This window comes from Haliotis asinina, chromosome 7 (assembly GCF_037392515.1).
Source record: "Haliotis asinina isolate JCU_RB_2024 chromosome 7, JCU_Hal_asi_v2, whole genome shotgun sequence".
Classification (NCBI taxonomy): Eukaryota; Metazoa; Mollusca; class Gastropoda; order Lepetellida; family Haliotidae; genus Haliotis; species Haliotis asinina.
In genome coordinates this window covers 9,136,083-9,160,788 of record NC_090286.1, presented here as the reverse complement: position 1 = coordinate 9,160,788, position 24,706 = coordinate 9,136,083, and the positions used below count along the sequence as shown (strand labels likewise).

General features: G+C 40.8%; 1 protein-coding gene across 1 annotated transcript; it reads right to left on the bottom strand.

The window, feature by feature from the left end:
* Window positions 1-24,706, bottom strand: LOC137290954 (uncharacterized). Its single transcript, XM_067822178.1, has 19 exons — window positions 24,663-24,706; window positions 22,983-23,073; window positions 19,948-20,145; window positions 19,365-19,498; window positions 18,516-18,624; window positions 17,756-17,916; window positions 16,762-16,884; window positions 16,166-16,277; window positions 15,430-15,596; window positions 14,182-14,289; window positions 12,988-13,065; window positions 10,983-11,106; window positions 9,598-9,771; window positions 8,152-8,373; window positions 5,619-5,737; window positions 4,883-4,940; window positions 3,477-4,097; window positions 2,457-2,528; window positions 1-243 (listed from the first exon to the last, which is right to left on the bottom strand). The coding sequence occupies exons 1-19, from the start codon at window positions 24,666-24,668 to the stop codon at window positions 104-106; spliced, it is 2,817 nt and encodes a 938-aa protein (XP_067678279.1). The 5' UTR covers window positions 24,669-24,706; the 3' UTR covers window positions 1-103.

The window sequence follows — 24,706 nt, the reverse complement described above, 5'->3', positions numbered from 1 at the left end:
TGAAAAACTCACATTTCAATGTCAATGTTTAGATTCATACAGACATTAAGAAGAAACGCAACAACAAATGTCCGCACTAGACTTTCTCCAAAACTTTCAATTTTCACTCCTCGTAGCTTTTGTTGGCAAAAGAAACTTGAAGGCTTTCCAATTTCGGCCGTCGTCGCTGAATAAAGATCGTAACGCCTATGCAAGTGATGACGCCGAGTGCAAACATGCCTATAGCGACGCCAGCGATTGTCCCTGCAAGAAAGAAGACGCTATAAGATGACTGGAAATGAAATATACCATATGCCAAAGTCCACACACTTCTTTGTATAGTCTTTGAAATATAGATTGACTTAAACTCTCAATCTGGATAGGAGATATATGTATAAATGTTAATAAACTTGTTCAATACCAAGACAGAATCTTATGAACACACCACGATTGATCTATATCACCACCCCTAAACACAACGCATTGATTGACGTGAACAACGCATTAACCCCATACACGTGCATGGGATGTCATTCTATAAATTGACTTTTATCAAAAACTACTGTAGACTATATATAAATTTCGACAGTAATCTTACATCACGCAGTTGTTGGCTTTTGTTTCTAGCCGAGTTCTTTTGTGTACAGATTTCACGTCACACACCTATCATCTTTCAAAACATTGACTGGGAAATTCTGTAGAAATAGCTAAGGTCATACGGAAGGGCAAACGGTGACGCACTCTCAAAACATTTATAATTATCAGAACAACTTTGCCTGACTCCGAAATATCTCCCATAATTTTTCAATCAAACTGAAAATGAGTATAAGTGTTTTCAAGAGCGATGTGTGTTTCTGTGTAATCTTCATCAGAATCTATTGGACCTGTGTAATGTGATCCGGTGTTATATGTGACTCTGTTGTTATATGATCCTGTTACATTTTGAAATGTGTTTTTGATGAGATCATGTGCCCCTGTGTGTGATGTGATCCTATATCATGCGATTCTGTCTGTGTGATGTAGAACTGTATCATATCGATGGGTGTGGTGTTATAGTCTCTGATGTGATCCTATGTGTTGTGATCCTTGGTGATCTAGATCAGTGTTAAGTAACCATGTGCCATGTGACCCTGCATTATGTGTCATGTGATCATGACAAACATGCAAGGGGGATATGCAATGTGGTTATTTCTGACTTAAAGGACGAATGTTGCGGACACATGAGATGAAGGCCTGTGATGTGATCCTTTGCTATATGCGATACGTGATGTGACCTTTTAATGATACGAGTCTATATGATGTGTCGTGTGTGGTGTCATCGTTTGTAATGTTTCAAGTGCGATGCCGTCCTACGTGATATGTGTGACGTCTCACTTTGCAATGCGTCATGTGTGATCTGATCCATACATGATATGTCATGTGTAACGTCATTGTTTGTGATATGTCATGTGTAACGTCATTGTTTGTGATATGTCATGTGTAACGTCATTGTTTGTGATATGTCATGTGTAACGTCATTGTTTGTGATGTGTCATGTGTAACGTCATTGTTTGTGATGTGCCAAGTGTGATCGCGTCCTTTGTGATGTGTCATGTGTGATGTCAAGTTATGTGATGTGTCATGTGTTATGTTGTCCTATGTGATATGTCAGGTGTTACATCGGCCTGATTCCAAAGGTGTTCGATTGGGTTTAGATCAGGGGATCTTGAGGGACAGGGGAGGGTCTTGATGTTGGAATAGGCCAGGTAGTCAACGGTATTACTACTTCTCGGAAACGGTTCCTGATTGTCTGATCGGACACTCTTCGGTTCTTGTGCTATGTCCCGGGCGGTACGATGGCGGTCACGTAGATGTACCGAACTTGGGCAGGTGTGGTGAGTCTTAGTCTTTCTGATCTTGGACGGTCATTTGTCGAATTTGGATGAACGTTGAAGATCCTTGCCACCTTTGATTTACTATCGTTCAATTGCCAGATTTCGATCAGCAGCGTTGAGACGCCCCATTTTCGTGTACAATATTTGCATAAATCGTGGATGAAATTGTGAAATTCATTTGGGTCTTTTATAGTTATATGCTGTAATCATGCTTTGCGTTGTGCCTGATATTCGTGCTGCATGACATCCACGCACATCATGACAATCCTGATTGATAAAACTGTTCAAAGAAACAATGTGCAACCCTAAAAAATGTTTGACTTTACATATGTGTACAAAAGTTTAAGTATCATTTTCGAATTTTATTTTGCGTTTCTTTTCTGAAGAGTGTATGTGATCCGTGTGGTATGTCATTGGAGTTACGATCTTACTGGATGCGCAATATGACAAAATATACTATACTATGATCCATTAGTGTTTCAAGTGGTGTGATCTTATGTCATGTAACTTGTGATCCCAAGTTGACAGAACGAGCCATTTCTTCCACCCATTTAACTTTTTATAAAACTTTCACAAATAGTGACGTCGTTGTAGATGTAATACCTGCGTCGCTCGACGACTTCTGTGGAGATGCGACGTCGCCGCAACTGACTGGTGCTTTTGTCGGGTTGTTTCCTGTTTTTTAGGATAAAGAAACATAGAAGCTACTTACAAACACAACATCTTGATTAATACTGGGTTTACAGACCTGCAGTATAAAATACCTCAATGCTCTGATGAAGGCGGGACCAGAGAAGGTCAAGCCGTCGTAGGCGTCGCCCGTTTTGCTGTGCATATTTTGGTCCCTTAGACTATCAAATTCAATCGCGTTTCGTGATTATCTTTCTTGTTCTTGGTTCTTGTTTGTCTGCACCATAACACATGCTTCCCCAGAGTAGTACCCCCAGCACACTTCGGGTTTCCCTCCCTCATTAAGCACATCACATAACGGAACACTGTTCAAAGAGGTGTTTAATCACACATATTCACTCAGTTACTCTCATTATTGTTTTATTTGTTGTCTCCATAATGTTTGACAACTTATTTTGGGCCTTTGGGCTATTTCAAGACGTTGATTATATCGACACAAATGCTATTTGACTTACTTTTCTAGAAGTTACATTATTCTCGACAATGTGATTACTGCGTCAACAAATAGTAAATTTCGATAATACTATCAGGAATACCTGTAGCCATCCTGAATATTTCGAAATACTGGTTATATGACAATGCAATGGAAGCTGTCAAAACCGGCATCTGTCCATGCAAGTAAAATGTCAACAACGGCATAAACTTTCAGTCCCGTTTGTGGCTATTACATTGATCATCGGCTCTCCAGACCGGCACGTTGTCAAAAATGAATTATTTCTCCAGACCCGATGAGTGCCGGTTTAGACAGCATCCACTGTATATGGCGATTAAAGATGTTTTGGTGGCGAGTCGTACCATGTTCCAGTTGTCATCTATTAAACACTGAATGTATTACTAATGGACCAACGTCATTAGTTGTAAGGGGCATGCGTATATGTGATGTGTATGGCTAATTACATGCCATTCTGAAAAGCCAAATGCTATCATGTTTACCTGTTCCTTGTTTTGGTGTCTGTTGTCCAAGGTTTGGCTTGGGCGTCTGTTGGCCAGGCTTTGGCTTGTTGGTCGTGGACGTCTGTTGACTAGGATTTGGCTTGGGTGTCTGTTGGCCAGGATTTGGTTTGGGTGTCTGTTGGCCAGGATTTGGCGTGGACGTCTGTTGTACAGGATTTGGCGTGGACGTCTGTTGATCAGGATTTGGCTTGGGTGTCTGTTGACTAGGATTTGGCGTGGACGTCTGTTGTCCAGGATTTGGCTTGGGTGTCTGTTGACTAGGATTTGGCGTGGACATCTGCTGGCCAGGGTTTGACTTGGTCGTCTGTTGTCCAGGATTTGGCTTGGTCGTCTGTTGTCCAGGATTTGGCTTGGGTGTCTGTTGACTAGGATTTGGCGTGGACGTCTGTTGTCCAGGATTTGGCTTGGGTGTCTGTTGACTAGGATTTGGCGTGGACGTCTGTTGTCCAGGATTTGGCTTGGGCGTCTGTTGACTAGGATTTGGCGTGGACGTCTGTTGTCCAGGATTTGGCTTGCACGTCTGTTGGCCAGGGTTTGGCTTGGACGTCTGTTGTCCAGGATTTGATGTCTGCTGGCCAGGAGTTGAGCTTTGCGTCGCCCCTAGAAAACCAGATGTGAGTGAATATTATTTTAAGCCGCTTTAACGACATTCCAGCAATATCACGGCGGAGGACACCAGACATGCCTTGTACCCATGTGGAGAACTGGAATCGGATCTTCGGCGTGACGACCGAACACTTTAACCACAAGAGTTAACTCGCCAGAACACTAAACAGCAAGCTTTGACTGTGAGTTCAGAGACAATGACAAATTTACCAAACGTTTACAATACTCTCCGTGAGCAACATTCCATCAACGTGTTGGAACTGTCATGTCAACAACATATGACACAAATGGTGCAAATCCACTGTAGGCCCTTTGTCTTATGTACAACAAAAATTCAGCTTTAGAAAAAGTATGCAAGAAATACTAGAGAATGATGCATACTTGATGCTGTAATACTATCATAGATCCTTGCATACTATTAATGATATGATTGAAATACCACAGAATGTGATATACTTGACACTATCAATAGAATAATATTGCATATACTTGACACTATAAACAGAATAATTGAGATATTAAAGAATGTGAGATGCTTGACGCTATCAATCACATAATTAGAATACCAAAGAATGAGATGTACTTGATACTATCAATAACATAATTGGAATTATACAGAATCAGATATCCTTGCATGCAATCAAAAAGAAATCAGGGGGCTATACTGAAGAATGAGACATACTTGATCCTGTCAGTAATGCAACGATTCCGTACAAAGTATAATAAGGCAAGAGCTCCTTATTGACAAATGTATGTTGTACGATATAAAGAATTCTCACCCGGTGTTGTTGCACTGTAACTTATCTGACGTATGCTTGTGGCTGTAAACTTCTTATTCTGGAAATTTAAAGACAAAATTGTCAAACTCGTTACTCCTTTCAATGAGCATAAATAGTGAGATTGCATGAAAGAAGGTATTAAAACAACCCTAAGAAAAGTAAGCCTACGATTTGAGGTCATTTGCATGGAGTGAGTGAGTGAATGGGTGAGTAGTCGACCAATCAACAATATTCCAGCTATGTGACGATGGTTTGGAAAAGACAAAGATAGTGAGCATCGATATTGTGATACTTGTGATAGCATGACATGCTTCGGAGAATCATCTTGCGTCAGAAACTGTGTCAAACATAGCGCTGGCATTTTATTAACATTCGCAAAGTCAACCAACCTATAAACTTAATTATCTCATTTCCTAATGAACATTGAAAACCGCTGGTGGAATATTTCAAAATGGCCCTGTTTTTATTTTAAGCTGTTTAATGGTTAGCTTTAGAATGAAAACTTTCAGCATAGTAATACGTATTGTATCAGCACCCTTATATTGGGATTCGTATCATATTTCAGCTTCAGTGCACAATACTTAGGCAATATCGTTGCGACTAAAGGTATGGTATCGTGATGCATTGTATCGCAGGCTGTATGCCAATACCAGCACTACTGCAAAGTAGTGCCTGATGGACTAGATAACCACGTGACGTGACATTGTTAAATGAGTTTAAGTATATGTGTACTCACGATGCCAACAGATGGAAGCTGCACTGGTATAACAAACTTCCCTCCAGTGACTGCGGTAGCTATGAGATTGTACGCCATAGCTAAAGGTGTCTCATGGTCCACTGCTCCCGTCAAAACACCTGGACACAAATACAATAACCATCTATTTAAAAGTAGTCATAGTTTACAAATTAAGATGAAACATGCAGCAGATGGTCCCGGTGACCCTGGTAGAGCTAGGTTGGTAATCCTTATCATAAGCTGAGCGCCTGTGTCCCCTCTACACGCAGCTCAGACAGGAAATGGGTCTTCTCCTGGAAACGTTGTCTAGTCGAATTCACAAAGAACTTACAAGAGAATACGTCGACTCCAGAACAATGCAGCTTTCTGCATTGCAAAATATAACTGAGACAAGTGGTCTTGAAACATTTGTAAACAACCGAATCTGAAATCTGACGTCTTATGATCGATCACGGAAAGATTTGTACAGGAAAACGATCATCGCTCCTGATCGAGGGATGACAAACGGCTGGTGGAACAGTGCCGGGTGTTTCCTGACTAAAAGGGTCATCTCAACTGGTTGCAGATAAAGTCAGCGCCGTTCCACCAGGCGTTTGTCACCCCTCGGTGTGAAATGAGAAAAGAGCACATGATCGTTTCTTCAACAACTCTTTCCGTGATCGTCCATGATCGATCACAAAACGTGGTAATTCAGATACAGTTGGGTACAAAGGTTTTAGGACCATGTATCTTATTTACGTTTTGTTCAGTTATCCCTACTTCGAGTAATTTAATCATTCAACGTTCTTATTTGAACCCAAACAAAAAGTAATACTCTCCGTTATGTTGTGTGCTTAAAAACTGTTTAAAGATTTCAAAGCTATATAAGTGAACTTGTTATTATTGTGCAAGGAATCGGACCGGGGCCTTGGTCTCAATCCCTCCATACACGCGAACCGGAACAAAACTGATCTATACTAGACACATAAAGAAACTGTGCATTGTCAAAATATTATCCCAGTTGATAAGTACGATAACAATGTCAAAAGTACATATAAACTTCAATGGAGGGATCATGAGACCATAACAAGTCGTGAGACGTCAAGAGTCCACAAGCGGACATGTGTCAAACGACCACGAGAACAGCAGTGCATCGACGACGCATAGAGCCTATCAAACGTGCAAGAAAGGCTTGTGGAATTCACACCAAATTCTCTCAAGTTCTGTTTCAAGGTCAAGGATGTCATCTGGCAGATAAGGAAGACGGCGTAGACGTCGACCCATCTCGTCCCAAACACGCTCTCTCGGGGAAAGATCCGGTGAATTTGCAGGTCAAGGCAGTAAATCAACGTTGTGGTGTTGCAAGAAATCTATAGCAACCCTTGCCTTATGAGGGCGGGCATTGTCCTGTTGGAATGTTAACCCAGGGACATGACGTTGTTGAAAAGGAATTGCCACAGGTCAAAGAATCTGATCCCCGTAGCCCACGCCAGTTAGGCTGCCCTGAACAATCACCAAAGGATTTCCTTGGCGTGCTACCCCAAATCATCACGGAACCATAGCCACTACCAAAGTGGTTCCTCTCCAAGACACAGGTCTGTGAATTACGTTCTCCCACGCGTCAGTAGGCACGTTGACGTCCATCACAATTGGACATTGTAAACCTGAGCTCATCTGTAAAAACAACATTTCTTCACCAAAATAAGGGTCTGAGGACATGATTTCGGCACCACATATGGCGAGCGTGTGGATGACGTTTTGTCTGGATAGGTCGTATGGCGGGACGTCGTGGTCTGATCACGTGATGACGTAAACGTTGTCGAACTGTGTTGGAGGTGAATATGGTCCGGACAGTTATCACTGCAGTCTGAAACCTGTGGGGAAGATAGTTCACCTTTTTCCATCTGTCCTGTCTTGGCGTTGTTACACGTGGACGTCCAGAAAATGGCCGATCGATGACGTCATTTGTGTATTGGTAACGTGCAAAACTTGAGACGTTCCCTCACGGACCGTCCGAATGGTCTCATGTCCGTGTGGAGACGTTAGCCTTGGCAGGCAATGCGTTTCAATAGCCGTTTAATTTTTTGAACGATCGCAAGGGCAGCGGTTGAGCTTTCCAAAGTAGCAGTATTGTGTGGCATTCATTTGCTCTGTTTCTCTTTCCCGGAATGCACGTGCAACAACGTAGTGCACGTCTCAAGGACGAAACCATTGACGTTACGGAACGTGGCACGTGCATGCATGTTGGATACATGTCACCATTCTCTGAGTTTAAATCTTTATGTGTCTACACAGGTTTGATAAATTTAGATTTAAATTTTTTGTTTGCACAGGTTACGTCCCTAGTATATATAAGCAAGTGGAGACCTTAAAACATTAATATCAGACAATGCTTCTATACTGAACAGAAAAAAGAGACGCAGCTGCCTTTCGTCAATTTTTGAAAGAGAAGACAAAACACGAACGTTTGCTTTCATGAGATTTCATCTTTTTTGGAACCTACGTTTCTTTTGCTGTTCAGTATATTTACATGTCAAATTATACTTTCACTTACGCGAATAGTGATCACAGGTGTCGCTGCTTTGAAGCACCTTTCCATCAGAGGTATAATTCAAACTCAGAGCGCATGTCTTCCGCGCTGGGCAGACGTCGAAGCTGTTACAAGTAGCTTGCTGGTTGTTGCACACGATAGAACAGTTGACGGGGTCGCCGACGTTTGGTACAGTGGCGTCGTCCTTGAAGTTTGCCACCTGATTTGGCCATCGCCGGTACCTGACTGAACAATCGACACCATGTGTGAGCAACTAAAATCAGTGTGCCAAATAGCCACTAGCCCACTAGCCTGTGATTGATAAAAATCCTGTCGGGGCAGTCCATTTTCAGCCAGTGGCCCAACAAGCTGGTGACTTTCCATGGTGTTATTTTGGAAATATATTACTCTCTCCCACTTGTCAAGTTATAATAGACTTTCACTTCATGTCAGAATATGGTCTTATAAAAATGTTCCTTATATTACCAGCTTATGTGCCGACAATATCTTGTTCTGATCTATTTTTGTAATGAATATTTTGCTTAGTTTGTACATTCAATAGTGCGTTGTTTTGTGTGCTAGTAACTTTCAGTCATTGCCAGCCGAACTGGCTGGCAAAATTCGGAATCAACATCGCACGTTGACTTCAACTTTCAACTTCAAGAATTCCAACTTGTATCTTGTAATATTGTATAAGGAATCGTTGTCAAGCATAGTCTTCGTGATTAAGTGAATATTGATCTATTAAAGGGACACTTTAAGTCATCATGAAGTGAATTTTAAAATGATGTCCCTTAGAAGTGTCAGGATCCGGTGTTTCAGCTATATGTACATGATAAAAGCCTGCAACATATTAGAGTTGTTTGTTTTACATGATCGGTGGCATTACTGCCATCAGAACCGATAACAAAACCTTGTTCTTTTGGTACCAATCATGTTCTTATGCCTAAGCATTCCCGAAAAACTGGTCCTCGTTGACATGTGCTAGCAAGAAGTGACTAACGGGACTGAGTGATCAGGCTCACTGTCATGAGATCACCAGCCAGAGATCACACACCTGCGTAAATTTCGCACACTGCTTTTGTAAACTTTTGCTTTTATTCTACGCTGATATTTTGAGTTAGTGAATTATTCTGTGGTCTGGTAACGTTCAGGTATTGCTAGAAAATTTGAACACTTTTCGTACATTAAGAGCGACATATGGCAAATAAGTAAACCAAATGAAACCAAATCATCAATTATATCCCATGTTCCATCATAGAATAGCAAGGAAACCTGGGCCATTTTCACAAAGTGATTTAGTGCTGGGACTATCTTGACGCTTGATTATGCCAGCAATAGCACCCAGTCGCTTTGTCAAAGCGGACCCAGATTTACAAAGCGACCTTGGCTCTTCGAGTCAATGTTAGAGTTCCAAAGAGATCGTCTTAGAATTAAGATCGCTTTGGAAAACAGATCCTATGACGTTACCCAGATCCGGGGCCTTATCGAGAATGGTTCCGACGAGGTAGGCGTTCTTCATGTCCCAGTGCACTGACAGGCTCTGTATTCGGATAGGTGACAGACCTCCTGTCTGAGCGAGGACCACCACCGCAAGTTCTTCCAGAATGGACGGATAGTTCAGTAGGAAGTCGTTATAGTCACCTGTGGATGAAGAAAAGGTGGAAGAACTTCAGCACCGTCTGTCATTGTGGTATAAACCCTGTCCGTTATCGCATAATGGGAGTCCAGTACTATTCTTCTGTGTCATGTGCATATGGCTCTCTATAGCTTGTTCACTTTGACCTGATCGAGGTGAATACGAATGCACTGCGTGACTGTTTAACAACTGGTTGGGTCTATTAATGTGAAGGGTCGCATATTTGTCAGTCCATTGCCAAATGTCTAACAACAGAGACAACGTCGAAGTTTGATATCCCAGGGTCGAGAAATCGTGAGCACTGTCCCATCTTGTTTAAAACAAGAAGCTACAGATGGTTTAATGTTTCTGATTGTGGTTTTAAGCACAGGCTAACTGTAGCGCAAATGGGTTGCGCAGCATAGAGAAAATGGCAAGGCTTCTTACATGCGAGCGAAGCGAGCAAAGGTTGGCAACGTACGTTCCTCGCTTCGATTCTAAAAATATTTTTCATGTCAAAATAAAACATTACCACCATCAAAGGTATACACTCATTTCTTCACTGGGTTGTACTCTCACGTTTCAAACACCATGCTGAACAATTACTCATGTGAAATATTTTTTATTCAACATTTTAAGCGCAACTGGTGGTGTACCAGACCGTTCTTCGCCTCCATTTCCCCCTCCAGCTTCCGAGTCAACGGAGTGAAGGAACAGGAGGGTATTATTCTAGACGGAATATGTACAGTTACCTCCCCTGCTTCATTCACCCATTACGCCTGAAGTGTTTTTATGTAGAATAAAAGTTACGAAAATTCTAACAATAGCGACGACAGATACGACAAATAAACTCCAACAGGTTCATGATAAAAATAGGCAATGTGGTATTTCTGTTTAATTTCTGCTTACTTCTTGTTCCATCACTCCGTTCAACCGGAAGCTGGCAGGGGTAATGGAGGCGAAGAACGATCTGAATACCACGAGTGGCGCTTGAAATGTTGAATAAAACATATTTCACGGGAGTAATTACTAAACATGGGGTAAGAAATGTGAGAACACAGCCAAGTGAGGAAATGGAACTGTACCTTTGAAGATGGCGATATTTCATTTTGGCATGTAAAACATGTTTAGAATCGAAGCGAGGAAAGTACGTTGCCAATCTATTCTCGCTTCGCTCACATGTAAGAAGACTTGTTATATTCTCTATGCTGCGCAACCCCATACCTAAAGTACTTACCAGGAAAAGTTATCTCGAAGTTGATCTTATCTTGGTCTAGGTAGCATTTTGAGATATCAAAGCGGCTCAAAACGGGATTTTCTTGATCAAAGTTGTAGAAATCATACGACGCAAAGAATCCTTGCTAGAAAAACAAGATAAATTGCAGTGTTTGAATGTTGTCTCGTTGTCAAATCACAGTATAGGACCGATAATCCTTGCAGGATTAACAAACTTCCAATCTAACAATCCACAAATTAGCCAAACATTGCGACTGTCCACAGCTGTGACAACGTAAGGCTTTGCACTTGGTCCGGTCTAGTAAAGATTCGGAACCAGAAATGGTTCTTGAATATACGCTTGTCACGGGAAAGCTAGGACAGGAAGTAACATGGGCCTGATCTCGCATATCATATGGCAAGTTGTTGTGCTCAAAGGCAGTCCATTCGTAATTTATCGTGTCGTTCCGGCCACCCGGATGGCGTCTCGTACCCCTCCAGTGGCCATATAACGACTGGGCGCTGTCTATGCGCAAACGGACATGTACTTGAAAATAATCAAGTACTGTTACCAAGAAAGATAACTCTGAATTTCCAAACATGGTACCTATAATATTCCATATTCTGTGGGCAAAATATCAGTTTCGTCATTCCCTTTATAAATGTTTCAGTGTTGGAAGCCGCTGATCCTTTAGCTCAAACGTTAGTTTAAATTGTGCTTTTGCAGTTTTTAGCGAAGTTTCAAAGTTCAACAGTGTCGCCATTTTCAGGGTTCGAAGTGCATTTTACAAGGCGCGGTTTCATTGGTTTGCCACAATTCTTGACGGATAATGACGGACAATAGATCTACAAGTACGACTTTTTTTAGGTCTTTGAGAAATGTAGGCCATGGCCCGAAAATCAACTTTGTATAGGAAGTAGCTCCTCACGAGACTTACACCGCGTGTCAGCATGATAAATGTTGAAAGGCCATCATGGACGAGTGGTGGGAAAAATAGCTTGGCTTATTGTCGAGTTGAAGATGGATGCACTTAAACAGCGACGTCATGCACATCTTTACTTGTGGCTACTTCTACGAGTGCAGGCCTACTGAGTCACTCTGACGTATTTAACAGGAATGCTTGTTGTAGACGTGTAACATAGGCTCGGATTCGGCCAAAGCTAGGTTCATCCCAAAATTGCCGATTGCAAGCAAGGGTAATACCATGATCTTTTTGAAGTTTTTGGAACATAATAGAAATGACAGACAATGCCTGATAATAAAACATAAATATACAAGAACTTTGTTCAGCACCCTCTAAAATATCTTAACATTGAATAACCCCCGACCTTAACCCCTTTGATGTATATCTGGGAGATGTTTGGTCGTCATGGTAAACGAAGGCATCCTCCTTACAGAACCTGGCCCAAATAGAAGCTCCTTACACGTGGAATGACGTAGACTACCCCTTCAGAGGATCAGGAGGCTAACAGGGGGTATGAGGATGAGAGTGCTGGCTGTCATAGTCATTTGGAGGTTACACCCGGTATTGACTTGAATCGTGTAAGACAGGCAAAATGACATTTTGAATGTTCACATTCACCATTAAATTCAACATTAAACTTTCCAGGGCCATACTTGTACAGGCACAGTTTTGTATGGAAATGAGCTTTTTTCATTATAGAATAAACATGGAATTAAATCAGTTTGTCGTTTTGTAAGAGTCAAAGGATCATACAGGTCAGAAAATGTCATGTTTTAGGCACTTGTTGGAGGCCCGTCCCTGCAAAAACACAGGGGTACTTAATAAGAAACGTTTTTGTATTGATGTCAACACGTTCTTGAAAACCCTTGCGGTCTATTCTAGGGGGTGCAGCTCTGCTTGGTGATGTTGCAATAACCTTTTGACAATGTGTCATATTATATATTACTGCAGCTGTAAAACGAATACAACGCCCGTATTTTGATCTATCTCAACACACTTTGCAATGTATGAAATGAGTGCAAAGGTCGCACAAAATTACGAATTAAGACCATTTTTACCCACCGCCGAGATTTCAAGTCGAACCGGAGTGTCCACGCTGTCTTGGTTGTTGCCCACGGTGTTGTCGCTGGTCCAGTTATTCTGGCGACATTTCAAAGGCATAAATACCTTTGGTTATCAAATATATTGGCCGAAAATTGTTAGGGATGTTTGTAAATTTTGAAATTATGAATAATGATGTATTTATTCACTGACATACTGATAAAATATCAGTCATAAAAAAAACCAAATTCCCTAACGTATCTTGTCCAGTATAGTTAATTACACTTTTTCTCAGTTTGTATTCTTCTTGAAAGTGCTGTTAGAATATGTATAACGACTTCTGTTTTGTTTACGGTTTGTTAACGGTTTAAATCTTAAACCCTCGTCGAAAATATCAGAATATATATTTTTTAATTTCTGTGCCGTGTCTTTATTGACATTCTGTTAAAACATTCACGGAAAGCATCATAACCATGATTCAAAGCTGATTGGAAACCAAAAGTTTCTGTGTTCTGTTATCTGATTGGTTGAAACGCATGATCAAATAGTGTTAGATTCCGGGAAACTGCAAGACTATTCATTGCGTATTGACACGTAGAAACATCGCAAAAATTGTTTTGTTGTGTCATCAACAGTGGTGACGTCATTCAAATCATACTGTGACGTAAAGTTAGAATGACGTCACAAATGAGAAACTCCAGAAGCTATCATGGAAACCAGCTGAAACGGCCAGCTGATGACATTTCACTGCTGTACCCGTACTCAATTTAAACGAGTGCAGACAGTAGAACCCTTTGGTTTACTTTTTTGTTTACAGTGTCGATAAACATCATATGTGGGCCAATTTCCTTGTGTTATTGAGTATTTGAAGCACGAGAATATTTCATTTGAAACTTCCGGCTCATTTTGACGCCGTCGGTTCCAAATGCATGATGTTTATCTCCTAATTGTTATACCGTTACCCCATGCCCCTGTGAACATTTTCGGAATCTTATGCTTGACGTATGCAACATTCGGGTGGTCAGCGTTGCTGACTTGGTTAATGCACCGAAGTTAATCTTAGCATCGAATTCTAGAATGATGCTCATGGTATCAATCACTAGCATGTCTGATTCAGACTCGATAATAATTACATGCCGCCGTCATATACCTGGAATACTACAGATCGTGGCGTGAAAACAACAAACAAATCCAAATGTCCGTCATATTACTTACCGCCATGAAATATACTTCCAAGGTTACTGTCATTCCCATCAGTCCGTAATCGCCGAAGTCCGTGCGTACGTTGGTGAAGACGTCGCACGTAATTCCACGAACAGTACGCTGGTAAATATCACAGTCGGTTATCAATGCAACAAATATGCGAACTAATTACATAATTTAATTAAAAAAGAACAAATCAAAACAGACAAAACGCCATTGACACAAACGGGACAAAATAGGTTGTCAGTATGTCCACCCTGTAGTCTACAATGACCCGTCGTTGCACAATGTGCAGTGGGTTCGCTTATATTAAGCACGGTGCTGGCTACCCCACCCAAACTGATCCATCGCCCCAACATTTGTCAGGATGACATTTGATTGATGTTCATACAAATACGTGACATGCTCACGCCCTTCAAATCAATTTCATTTCCATGCCTTTGAAGGAATTTCGAAGTGAACTGGTTATACAAAATGGCTACGTTCTGTTGTTACACATATACAAGATAGATGTCTTGATATTATTTTGTGCTCCTTTATGAACACCTTCTCTTTCGTCGTTAAATGGCTCCTCGGATGTATGTTATGTTATATATGTTTATGTATCCGTTTAAGTATTTCGCGTTATCATTACAGATATATTAAATCTGTGTCACAAAGTTACCGGCATTCCTTTGCACCCATAATGCATTTGTGTTTAAGGTTAGTCCGATTCGCCCTCTGACGTACGTGAACATACACGAATCAAAACTCACAATTCAGATCATCATGAGAAACAGAGTCAGTCTTCCGTGCAGACTGGTTTATAGCTGGCTTTGCCTTGCGCCTTATTTATGACATATGATAACACGAATAACTCATGCTCCTCCAAGAAATATTTACGATTACACTTAAAAATCGATTTTGATGCGGAGAGAAGACAATATCTTGCCAATTGTTCAAACGTGACAAAAACCACAAGGATATGAGATAAGAATAAGGTATAAAAATATGTGATTAATGAATGAAAGCATTTGCTTTTGCAATGTATATAATGCTCACAGCTAATACTAATATCATCACGTTGTACACAAACGTCTTTCGTCGAAAAACTCAAATATGCCTCATGCATATAATAGTCCTGTCAACAACGTGTACCAAATGCTTGAAAACTGCGTTAGCACCTACACAGAATGTCTTGAACTTGTTTGTCCATAAACTAAATGGTTCCTCTTCATCATACAATTACCACCCTCTAAATCTCACGAAAAGAAGTCATACCTGCCCAGAGTAGGCAAATGACGGGGTGAAGTCAAAGAGCTGTTCTGGGCCCTTCATACCAAGGGCTTGATGTGCGCGGGAGACATTCGTGGTAGCGTCCCACGTCCCATTCTCAATTGGGACCATCGTACAGTTGAGGAAGGACTTGTCAATAATGTAGGCAACCCCTGAAACAATACAAGAATGTAACTACCTGCTTCAAAATAAAAATAAATATGCAAATATACGGAACAGCAAAAGAAAGTCAAGTTTTTGCAGACATTAACGTTCATGTGTACGTCTTCTATTTTTAAAAAAATTAAAATGAACTTGACAACACAGTTGCTTTTCTTTTGTTGTTCGGTATATTATGAACCCATAAAATATTGCCGATAGCGACAGTGGGAATCTCGTTAATCCATTCATGTGCGTCACTAATTAGATGACGAGGCATTTGACTACCTTAAGAGAGTCATTGTTACCCCCGCCGTAGAACCCATTAAAACAAACAGTCGAAACGGCTTGAAATGAAAATTATGTTTTATCAACGTCACGTCTTTCATTTCGACCTGTGCCTTGCTTCCTATTTCCTATCAACGTCACGTCTTTCATTTCGACCTGTGCCTTGCTTCCTATTTCCCTGTCTGCATCGAAGTTGTGTCCTGTGATAGTGTCAGGATCTGTGATAACTGTATGCACGCTGCTATATTCCCCAACCTAACTCTGTCCTGCTCTTTGTACCGTTGTACCGTTGTACCTGTGTTGTAATCGTGTATCTCGGTGACGGCATCGTAGCTGTAGAACGGGTATGTGAGTGCCGTGGGACGGAGGTCGAAACGAAGGAGTTTGTAGTTGTAGTCGTACCATACCTGAGAAAATGACGTAAGATAGGGCATCATTATGAGTCAGTGATAGAGATCAAAGGTGACACATTTGTATAAGGCAAGATCTAGACGAAACAGAGTTACCCGCCTTTGGTGTGTCAGAATCCTACGATAGTAACCCGGTTTGCTGTGTTTGCGTTTCTGGTTTCGGCATGAGTGAGTGAATATAGATTAACTTAAGAAAGGTATTAACTCTTGAATGAGCCGCACTCAGCAATATTACAGCGATATGGCCGCGGTCTGTAAATATGCTGGTGTGGACAAGACAATCCAGTGATCAACAGCATGTACATCGATAAGTGGGAACCGATGACATATGTCAACCAAGTCAGCGACCCTGACCGCCCGATCCCGTTAGTCGCCCTGTACGACAAGCATGTGTTGCTGAAGAACAATTCGGATGTTCCCGCTCTGTTTGTGGACATTATATTTACACGGTTTGCATAGTATTGGATGTACATTTACTCACATCAGCATTGACAATCCTTTCCAGATCCTGATCTACTATCTCCTCCCTATATTGGTAATGTTGCTTCAGCTTCGGCATCGCTCGGGTATGTTTCCGACCAGGACATGCGATACCTTTTTGGGTCTAGATAAAAATCATTACCGTGATATAGAACTATACCAAGAACAATGGAAAAGGACTGCTGTTTCTTCAACTTCCACCACTCCTGCTACTAAATCAGACACACTCATAAACATAATCATCGAAGTATACTAGACAGCAAAAGAAACGCAATTTCGGCTTTTGTCAAGTTTTGAAATAGAAGATATAAACATGAACCCTTACTTTTTATGAGACTTCATCTTCACGAAACTTGCGTTTCTTTTCCTGTTTATTTATTATATTTACATTCATATATAAAGTAAGGAGGGTATGAGACTACGTCTTCATATTTCTTTTATTTTTGTATAAGACGTATAGTACCATTATTACTACTACAACCATCATTGCTACTACTACTGCTACTACTTCTACTACTACTACTACTGCTACAACTACTACCACTTTTACTACTACAACCACTACTACTACCATTGCTACTACTACTACTGCTACTACTACTGCTGCTACTAATACAACCATTGCTACTACTACTACTGCTACTACTACTGCTGCTACTACTACTGTTACTACTAGTGCTGCTACTGCCGCTACTACTACCACAGCTACTACTTGTACTACTACAGCTACTACTAGTACTGCTACAGCTGCTACTAGTACTACTAGTACCGTTCCTACTACTGCTACTACCATTGCTGCTGCTGCTGCTACTATTACTACTGCTGCGTCTACCAGCAATACTGCAATTTTCTCCTCCACTATTACCTCCTCCACTACGTACTATGTCTTTGGCAAAACCCATGGCATAATGGCAATGACGGTCATGTAACTGAAAAATGATTGAAATTGTTTTATTAAACAATAATCTTTGTGAAAGGAATATTTGTATGTTTACCTCCAAATTTGTTGGGTCCACAACTGGACTTTTAAAACCAATATAATCATATATATGATGGAAGCTTGACCCTGGACCTGGACCAAGCAGGGAGGAATAACCCTGGACCTCAGCCCTCACTGGAATTTGGTTTGTGTTGTCCGCACTTGTCCAAGAGATGGCTAAAATATATATAGTTGCAATTTATATACAATGTACCTGGATGCACTTGTTTGAAGGAGAACATTTAACAGCCTGAATTTCCGAAGAAATACGAATATTCAGAACACCTGTATAGAATGATATGTTCTAGAGGGTGCTTTTAAATGTATTTTGGTTTTCTTGTTATTTGCTGGAAGCTATACCATTGAATAATTATATGTTGCACAGTTTAGTAAAACATTCTTGCTACATGAGTCAATGCATTTTTACAAAAAAGTGTCATGTCTATCATATTTATGATCGATATAAATTACCGCTTTGAAAAAAAATAAAACTAGAACAGAAAGTCATAATTTCTATTTCTATAGATTTCAGCATTTGGTCTGTCATTCGGTATTTGAATATTTCTTCCGTCCTTCCGTAATTCATTCCTTAATTGCTAAATCCACTCACGCACTCATTCACTCAGTACCCACAGTTGGTAATGTTGCAAAATTTCAACTACTACTATATCTTTTACACATGCACGTGTATGGACACTCCACCAAGTAATTCCCGGTAAAGTGGGTTTTTTTACTATAAGAGTCGAGTTTATCGAAGTTGTCCACATCGTAAATACCTGAGAAGTAGTAGTCGACGGTGAAGTTGACGCCGAGAGAGCTCCAATACATGCAGGACTGCCAGTGATCACACAGGACACCTCTAATCCTAGTCTGCCCCTTGTAAACCTTGAGAATACAAATTCACATACAGTCCCTTTCTTGTGTGTATTCGAATTGATCACGTAGATCGATACCCTGTGTTAATCACTGGATTGTCTGGATCAGACTTGATTATATATCCAGCCATATAGCTGGAATATTGCTGATTGCGGCGTTCAACATCAAAACAACCAACAACCAAACTTTGAACATAGTTATTATGGAATGTCAATATTGAGTTGACCTTTCATGTTATAAGATTTTGTTTGGTAGTTGTTTAGCGCCGCAGTTCTGGAGGCGTTCTGACCAGTCAATCCAGTGATCAACACCATAAACATCTACACATTTCTGATACGATGACATGTGTCAAAATAGTCTGCGAGACTGACATCCAATCCCGTAAATCGTCTCCTACCACAAACATCCGTTCCTGAAGACTAGTACTGACCGGGATGTGAGAAACGTCAGATGTCATCTTCATTTTTTTAAAAATGTATATAAACACAGACAAAGACAATGCCAACTGTCTGACTGGAATAACATGTAAACATGTTTTATAAAAAGTGAACCTCCGTAGAATTTCAGAATCAAACACTGGCTAGCATTGCACGTTCGGAGCTCATGACGTCGACCACTATCTGAGACTCGATTACTGACAAACCGCAGTGATAACTGAAACATTGATGAGTACGGACGTATACAACAAACTAGCAAATAAACAAAATAGAGGCATAAATTGAGAACCAAAATATGGTCATTGATCATACCTCTCCGTACTTTTGAGCAAACTTCAGTACAGAACTTGTTGAGTATGTATGAGGCATTTTGCTGCTTGACATCCGACCACCGATGAAGGCATCATCACTATCCAAAGCTTGGTTGTGGACGGTACAGTTGTTATCTAGTAAACCAAAAGAGAAGCATCTACAGAAGAAAACAAGACTAATTCAGAAAATTTGGAACCGATTTAGACACACATGCAAGCCTCATGATAGCGCTTTGAGCATGTGCCTTTTGTTCTTGGGAAAAAAGCGCATTATATAAATTCACATTTACTTTTATGAGTCAAGGTACACGATGAATAAGCAACATCGAAAGCAGAAAACACTTGTGGTTAATTAAGAACGACATTTGTCTTGTGCAAAGTAGTGGTCATTTTATGTTATTTCCAAAGAAACAGCGGATACAATGTACGCTTAATGTACACATGTCATCATATCCCAATAAATCGATGTCCGTGCTGTTGATCCGTGGATTGTCTGGTCCAGAATGAATTATTTACAGACCGCCACCATATAGCTGGTATGGTGCTGAGTGTGGCGTTAAACAACAAACAAAACAAGTGCTTACTGGAAATATGGTAGCTCTCATTGGTATTCATATTTATATAGATCCACTCGACCTGTCCGTCTTGTGTGATCTTCATGGCGGATCGCTGTGATGCCAGGTCGAAATATTCCTCAGCAACCACGCTAGAGCTCTTTTCAATAAGAGCGCCCTCGATGGTGACTTGGAAGGATGGAGGTAGCGCTTTTGGAAGTCGGGGATCTGGAAGAAGTTACAGACACTGTTAAAGGAAAAAGTGCATAATGGTCAGGGCACAACCTGGAGGACTGTGATATTCAGAGCTAGTGTTGACTTTACTCGTGCCCGGAAGTTTACGCTACGGACATGCGCAGAAGCCATTTTACATCGAAGCCAGCGCTAACGCTGACGCCATTTTTGGTTTACTCGAGCGACTGACAAGATCGCTGTTTTGGTCTGATCAAGTGTATACTAAAGCATAGCATGACCCTGTTACAACTGGTTGGGTTTATTACTGTGAAGAAGTGCACCTTTGATTTCCCCAAGCAATTGACAAGATCAAGTGAATATTAATGCATTGCGTGCCCATGTCACAACTGGTTGGGTCTATAATTGTGAAGGGGTGCACCGCTGTCAGTTGATCGTCAACATGTACGAACAGCTGAGACAATGTCGCCGATTAACATTCTCTGCTCCCCTATTTAATGAAGTTAACTCGACCTGTCGTTTGTACTACTTGACCTACCGGGCAATATATACGTAGAGTAGCTTAGGTCAAGCGGAAAAAGCTCCAAAGTGAGATCAGCCTGCTCTCGGATGCTTCTCTCAAAAGTTGCTTAATGTTGCGTTCGGCTTGAAATGAAATTTAGACACTATCAATTCGGTCTTACATTCATCTAATTTCCAAACACAGTGCGTTTATTTCCTGTCCGTATTCTTACGATAAAGATTGCAGGGAAACAGTATCGAGTAAATCCCGTGAGGTTAAAACAACAAATGGTTGAAGTGGTATATTTTTGTTAAATTGTAAGGCTGTGGTGTCATGTTATATCGCTGGGGTGATGTTCTGTGAAGTTTGCTTGTTTCTTTCTTCACTCAGCAATGTTCAACTGCAGTCATGGCTTTGTTTCGTTGTGTTATGTTAAAGTATCGGGGCGTGGAATTGGCATGGTGTCACTATATATATATAAGTTTTGCGCTGGTCACAAGTGGGCATGGGCTGATGTAGCCTCGATGTTTGTTTATGTTCCCTGAGCCCAACAACGTATTTATCTTACCGAACAGCTCGATGTTTTGAACTGTTCGAAACCTGTGTGAATCGAACGATTCGAACCTTACATCTCACTGTTTTTCTCACAGGTATTGTCTGAGTAAGGTCCCCGCGGTGTAATTCCCCTTCTTAATATTCAGGAACTAAATTTGAACGTCTTGTCAAAATTTATTTATTGGAATGCGAGGCAAATCTTTTAGCAGCCATCTCTCGATTTTGCAGACGACACAAGAAAAAAAATGATTTAGACTTATCTCCCTTCCATCGATTTGCATTCGCAAAACATCGGTAATTTGCTCGCTTCATGCGTAATTCAATGTTATTCGAGATAAAGAAGTACCACCATGAAGTACCGAATGAGTTGCCATTGGCAGAGGGGTACATTGAAATGTCATTCAGGAAACGACATTTATGTGTGAGGTAAGATAAACCAAGGACCAGCTGCTCTCTGATTGGTCAAAGAAAATAAAACCCCGGTATTATTTTTATTTCGTGGCTCGATATATCGTGTTCGTGGAATCGTGTTCGCCTATTTAGGGTGAAGGACAAACATGGTGGACTCGATCACTCGATATCGCTAATTTCCCAATATAGTCGTGTATTGCAGATAAAAAAATAGCCTAGTTCATTAGAGAGGTTCTAGAAATAAACAGAATATCTAGCGATTTCGATAAGGTTATGTTTTTCTCCGATCTGCATAGTACTTCATAGTATTTCTTCGCCGGGGGGGGGGGGGGGGGGCGAGGATTTTCGTAGGCAGGCTTTTGGCGTACAAATGAAAAGTGTTCTTTTCCCGAGTAAAGTTACACTGTGCACCGATTTTGATCATTTTGGATTTATTCGAAAGGGAATGTATCTGTCTTTTTTTGTAAGAATCGCAGTTATATATTCCACAATCTTTCACCCAGAATTCGCCCATTATCGAGAGTAGGGTGTTTGACAACTTGGCGTTACATCCCTTTCCTTCTTTATATGTATATGGATATTAGTGTAGGCTTGTTGGAGCCAGGACGTGTTATTTTCAGAAATACAAGCCCCTGTGAGATGAATGGTATTGTTAAATCATGTTGCAACGTCATGATGCTAATTTGTGGCGTTTCGGTGTCATGTTGTAGAGATATAACAGTCATACAATCTAGATTTGTGATGCCAAGTGAGTCAAACGATACTTTGAACAGTATTATACTGTTATATACGGCATGGTTGACTTTATGAGACGGAAAACCCGGCGTTATATAGGTCTCAGACGTTTTCCAATCTGTAAAGGGGAAACTCACACGCAGAGGTACCATGCTGGAAACCCCGAAATACAATCGGAGCGAACCCGGAATTGAATCAGTGAGGATAAGTATCTAGTCTGCCAAAGGGGCATAACACTGCGCAGCGAATTAGACAAGGCGGACACCTGTCACTGAGAACTTAATCTTACCTGTCCCTATTCATGTTTTAGACACATGTACACGTATACGATAATTTGTAAATATTTTTGTAATAATTACCATCAACGTATATGCCCCATTCTCGTCCACCCCGTTAATGAACCTTTTACGATTTTAAAAAAAACATGGCGGCCTTCCTTGAATGTTGAGTGGTCGGCGTTAATTTTGCAGTTTACCTAGGTGAATATGTATGCAAATTTTCTTGCTTGTACCACAAAGTGGACGCTTATTCCATTATCTGCTCTACTAGATGTGCTCCAGTCATTCGAAATTATAGACCCACGCAGTGCTATCTTATCTTAAAACTGACCTCAACAAGCAATGAGGTTATCATATCTCAACCCGATATATATTACCCGTATGATGCTCACCGTTAGGGCCGACTGTTGGGCCTGAGACGTTTTGGCACACCTGAGCCGTGCCGGTGTTCGCCAACAGCAGACATAGCCAGAGAAATATCACCTGCAAAACCAACGAAAGAACAAGAATGAACTGAGTAGACAGAAACCACAGGCCTTTCATGGTCTATATTAGTCTATAGCATAAACCTGTGCAACTATTATAAGCTCTACCTTATAGGACCTTCCTATCTGTGCCCGTGAAGATCCGGGTTAGAACTGATTTTCAGTAACCAATTCTTGTCGTAAGAGACGACTGACTGGATTTGATGGTCAGATTCGCTGACATGGTTGACTCATGTCAGTGTATTCCAGTTGCGGAGACTGACGTTCATGCTGTTGATCACAGGTCTGTCTGGCCTAGACTCGATTTTCACAAACCACCGTCATGTACCGGTAGCTGGAATATTGTTGAGCGTGGCGTAAAACGCATTCATTTGCCTACCCGTAGTGCCCATTAATAAACGCACACAAAGGCCAGTCAATTGTTCCCCTAAAATCACTGGAATACATGATCAAAATTGAAAATACATAATACATAAGGGATATCCAGATGTTTGTTTCGTTGTACATATTGTGTGTGGCTGATGTATATTTGTAGCCCATAGATGACTATGGGTGGCTCGCTGAGCTGCTTGTTATTGCACAAGTCGATGCTGATGATGTCACTCACGTGACACGATTATGTAGAAAACGACATCAAATAGTTGGAATTGTGCTGAATGAGTGGGAAAAACAACCAAGCTAAACTACAAAATATAATATAATGAAATGAAATAAGATGACTGAATGATTATTAATTAAACAATATGATGAATGAATTGAATGAATGAATGAATGAATGAATGAATTTATACAATGGCGTACAGCGTATCACTGGAAGAGTGAGTGAGTGAGTGAGTTGCGTATTACGTGCTGACAACATAAATCTTCCCACTCGAGTTCACAGACAACATTCTCGGTCAGGGCAAAGGTCCCCCGTCAACATGATAAGTTCATGTCAGATCTGTGTTTAATTGTCCACTAGTGATGCACTAGTGATACATTTTCCTTTAGGTTTGGTGATTAGCCTAGAAGCTAAAGTGTTTGCTTCCCTCGTCGAAGATCAATGTTCGATTTCCCAGTGGGTAACTTATTTTTTTAAAAAAATGAGACACTCAGCCGTGAAGCGTATCGACAAGCTATGTGTATGAATGCATAGTTCATAATTCATAATTCACACACACACGCACGCACGCACGCATGCACGCACGCACACACACACACACACATACATACATACATACATACATACATACATACATACATTTAAATGTATATTTGTTTACATGTTTACGCGAAGAGTTTTCTAAATAGTATTTCAGGCACCATTATTCTTGAGTTTCTGATGATATGTTACATCAAAATGGCTAGGTATGAATTAAATAACTGTGCACATATATAACAACGTTATTAATGTATTTATAGGTATTATGTCAGCCCTAATCAGGTAAGATACATTGTCACAATACACGATGAAGCAAATGGTCAAATGTATAATTTTACGATTGAAGCGTAGTGCGATAATGCTACGCTGAACACGGAATTAACATATATTTCTGTTAAATATTCTCTTAATACGATTGTGAGGATACGGTGGAATGGCGTACGTACCTTCATGCTGTAGATTCGTCGACCTCTTTGTTATCGGGTGATAT

Bases quoted from the DNA above. Each gene is read 5' to 3' on its own strand.
- LOC137290954 (XM_067822178.1), bottom strand. The intron at 14,290-15,429 runs GTATGACTTCTT...GATATTTACCAG, and splicing joins CATTTGCCTACTCTGGGCAG to CGTACTGTTCGTGGAATTAC. The intron at 11,107-12,987 runs GTGGGTAAAAAT...TTGTTTTTCTAG, and splicing joins TTCGACTTGAAATCTCGGCG to CAAGGATTCTTTGCGTCGTA.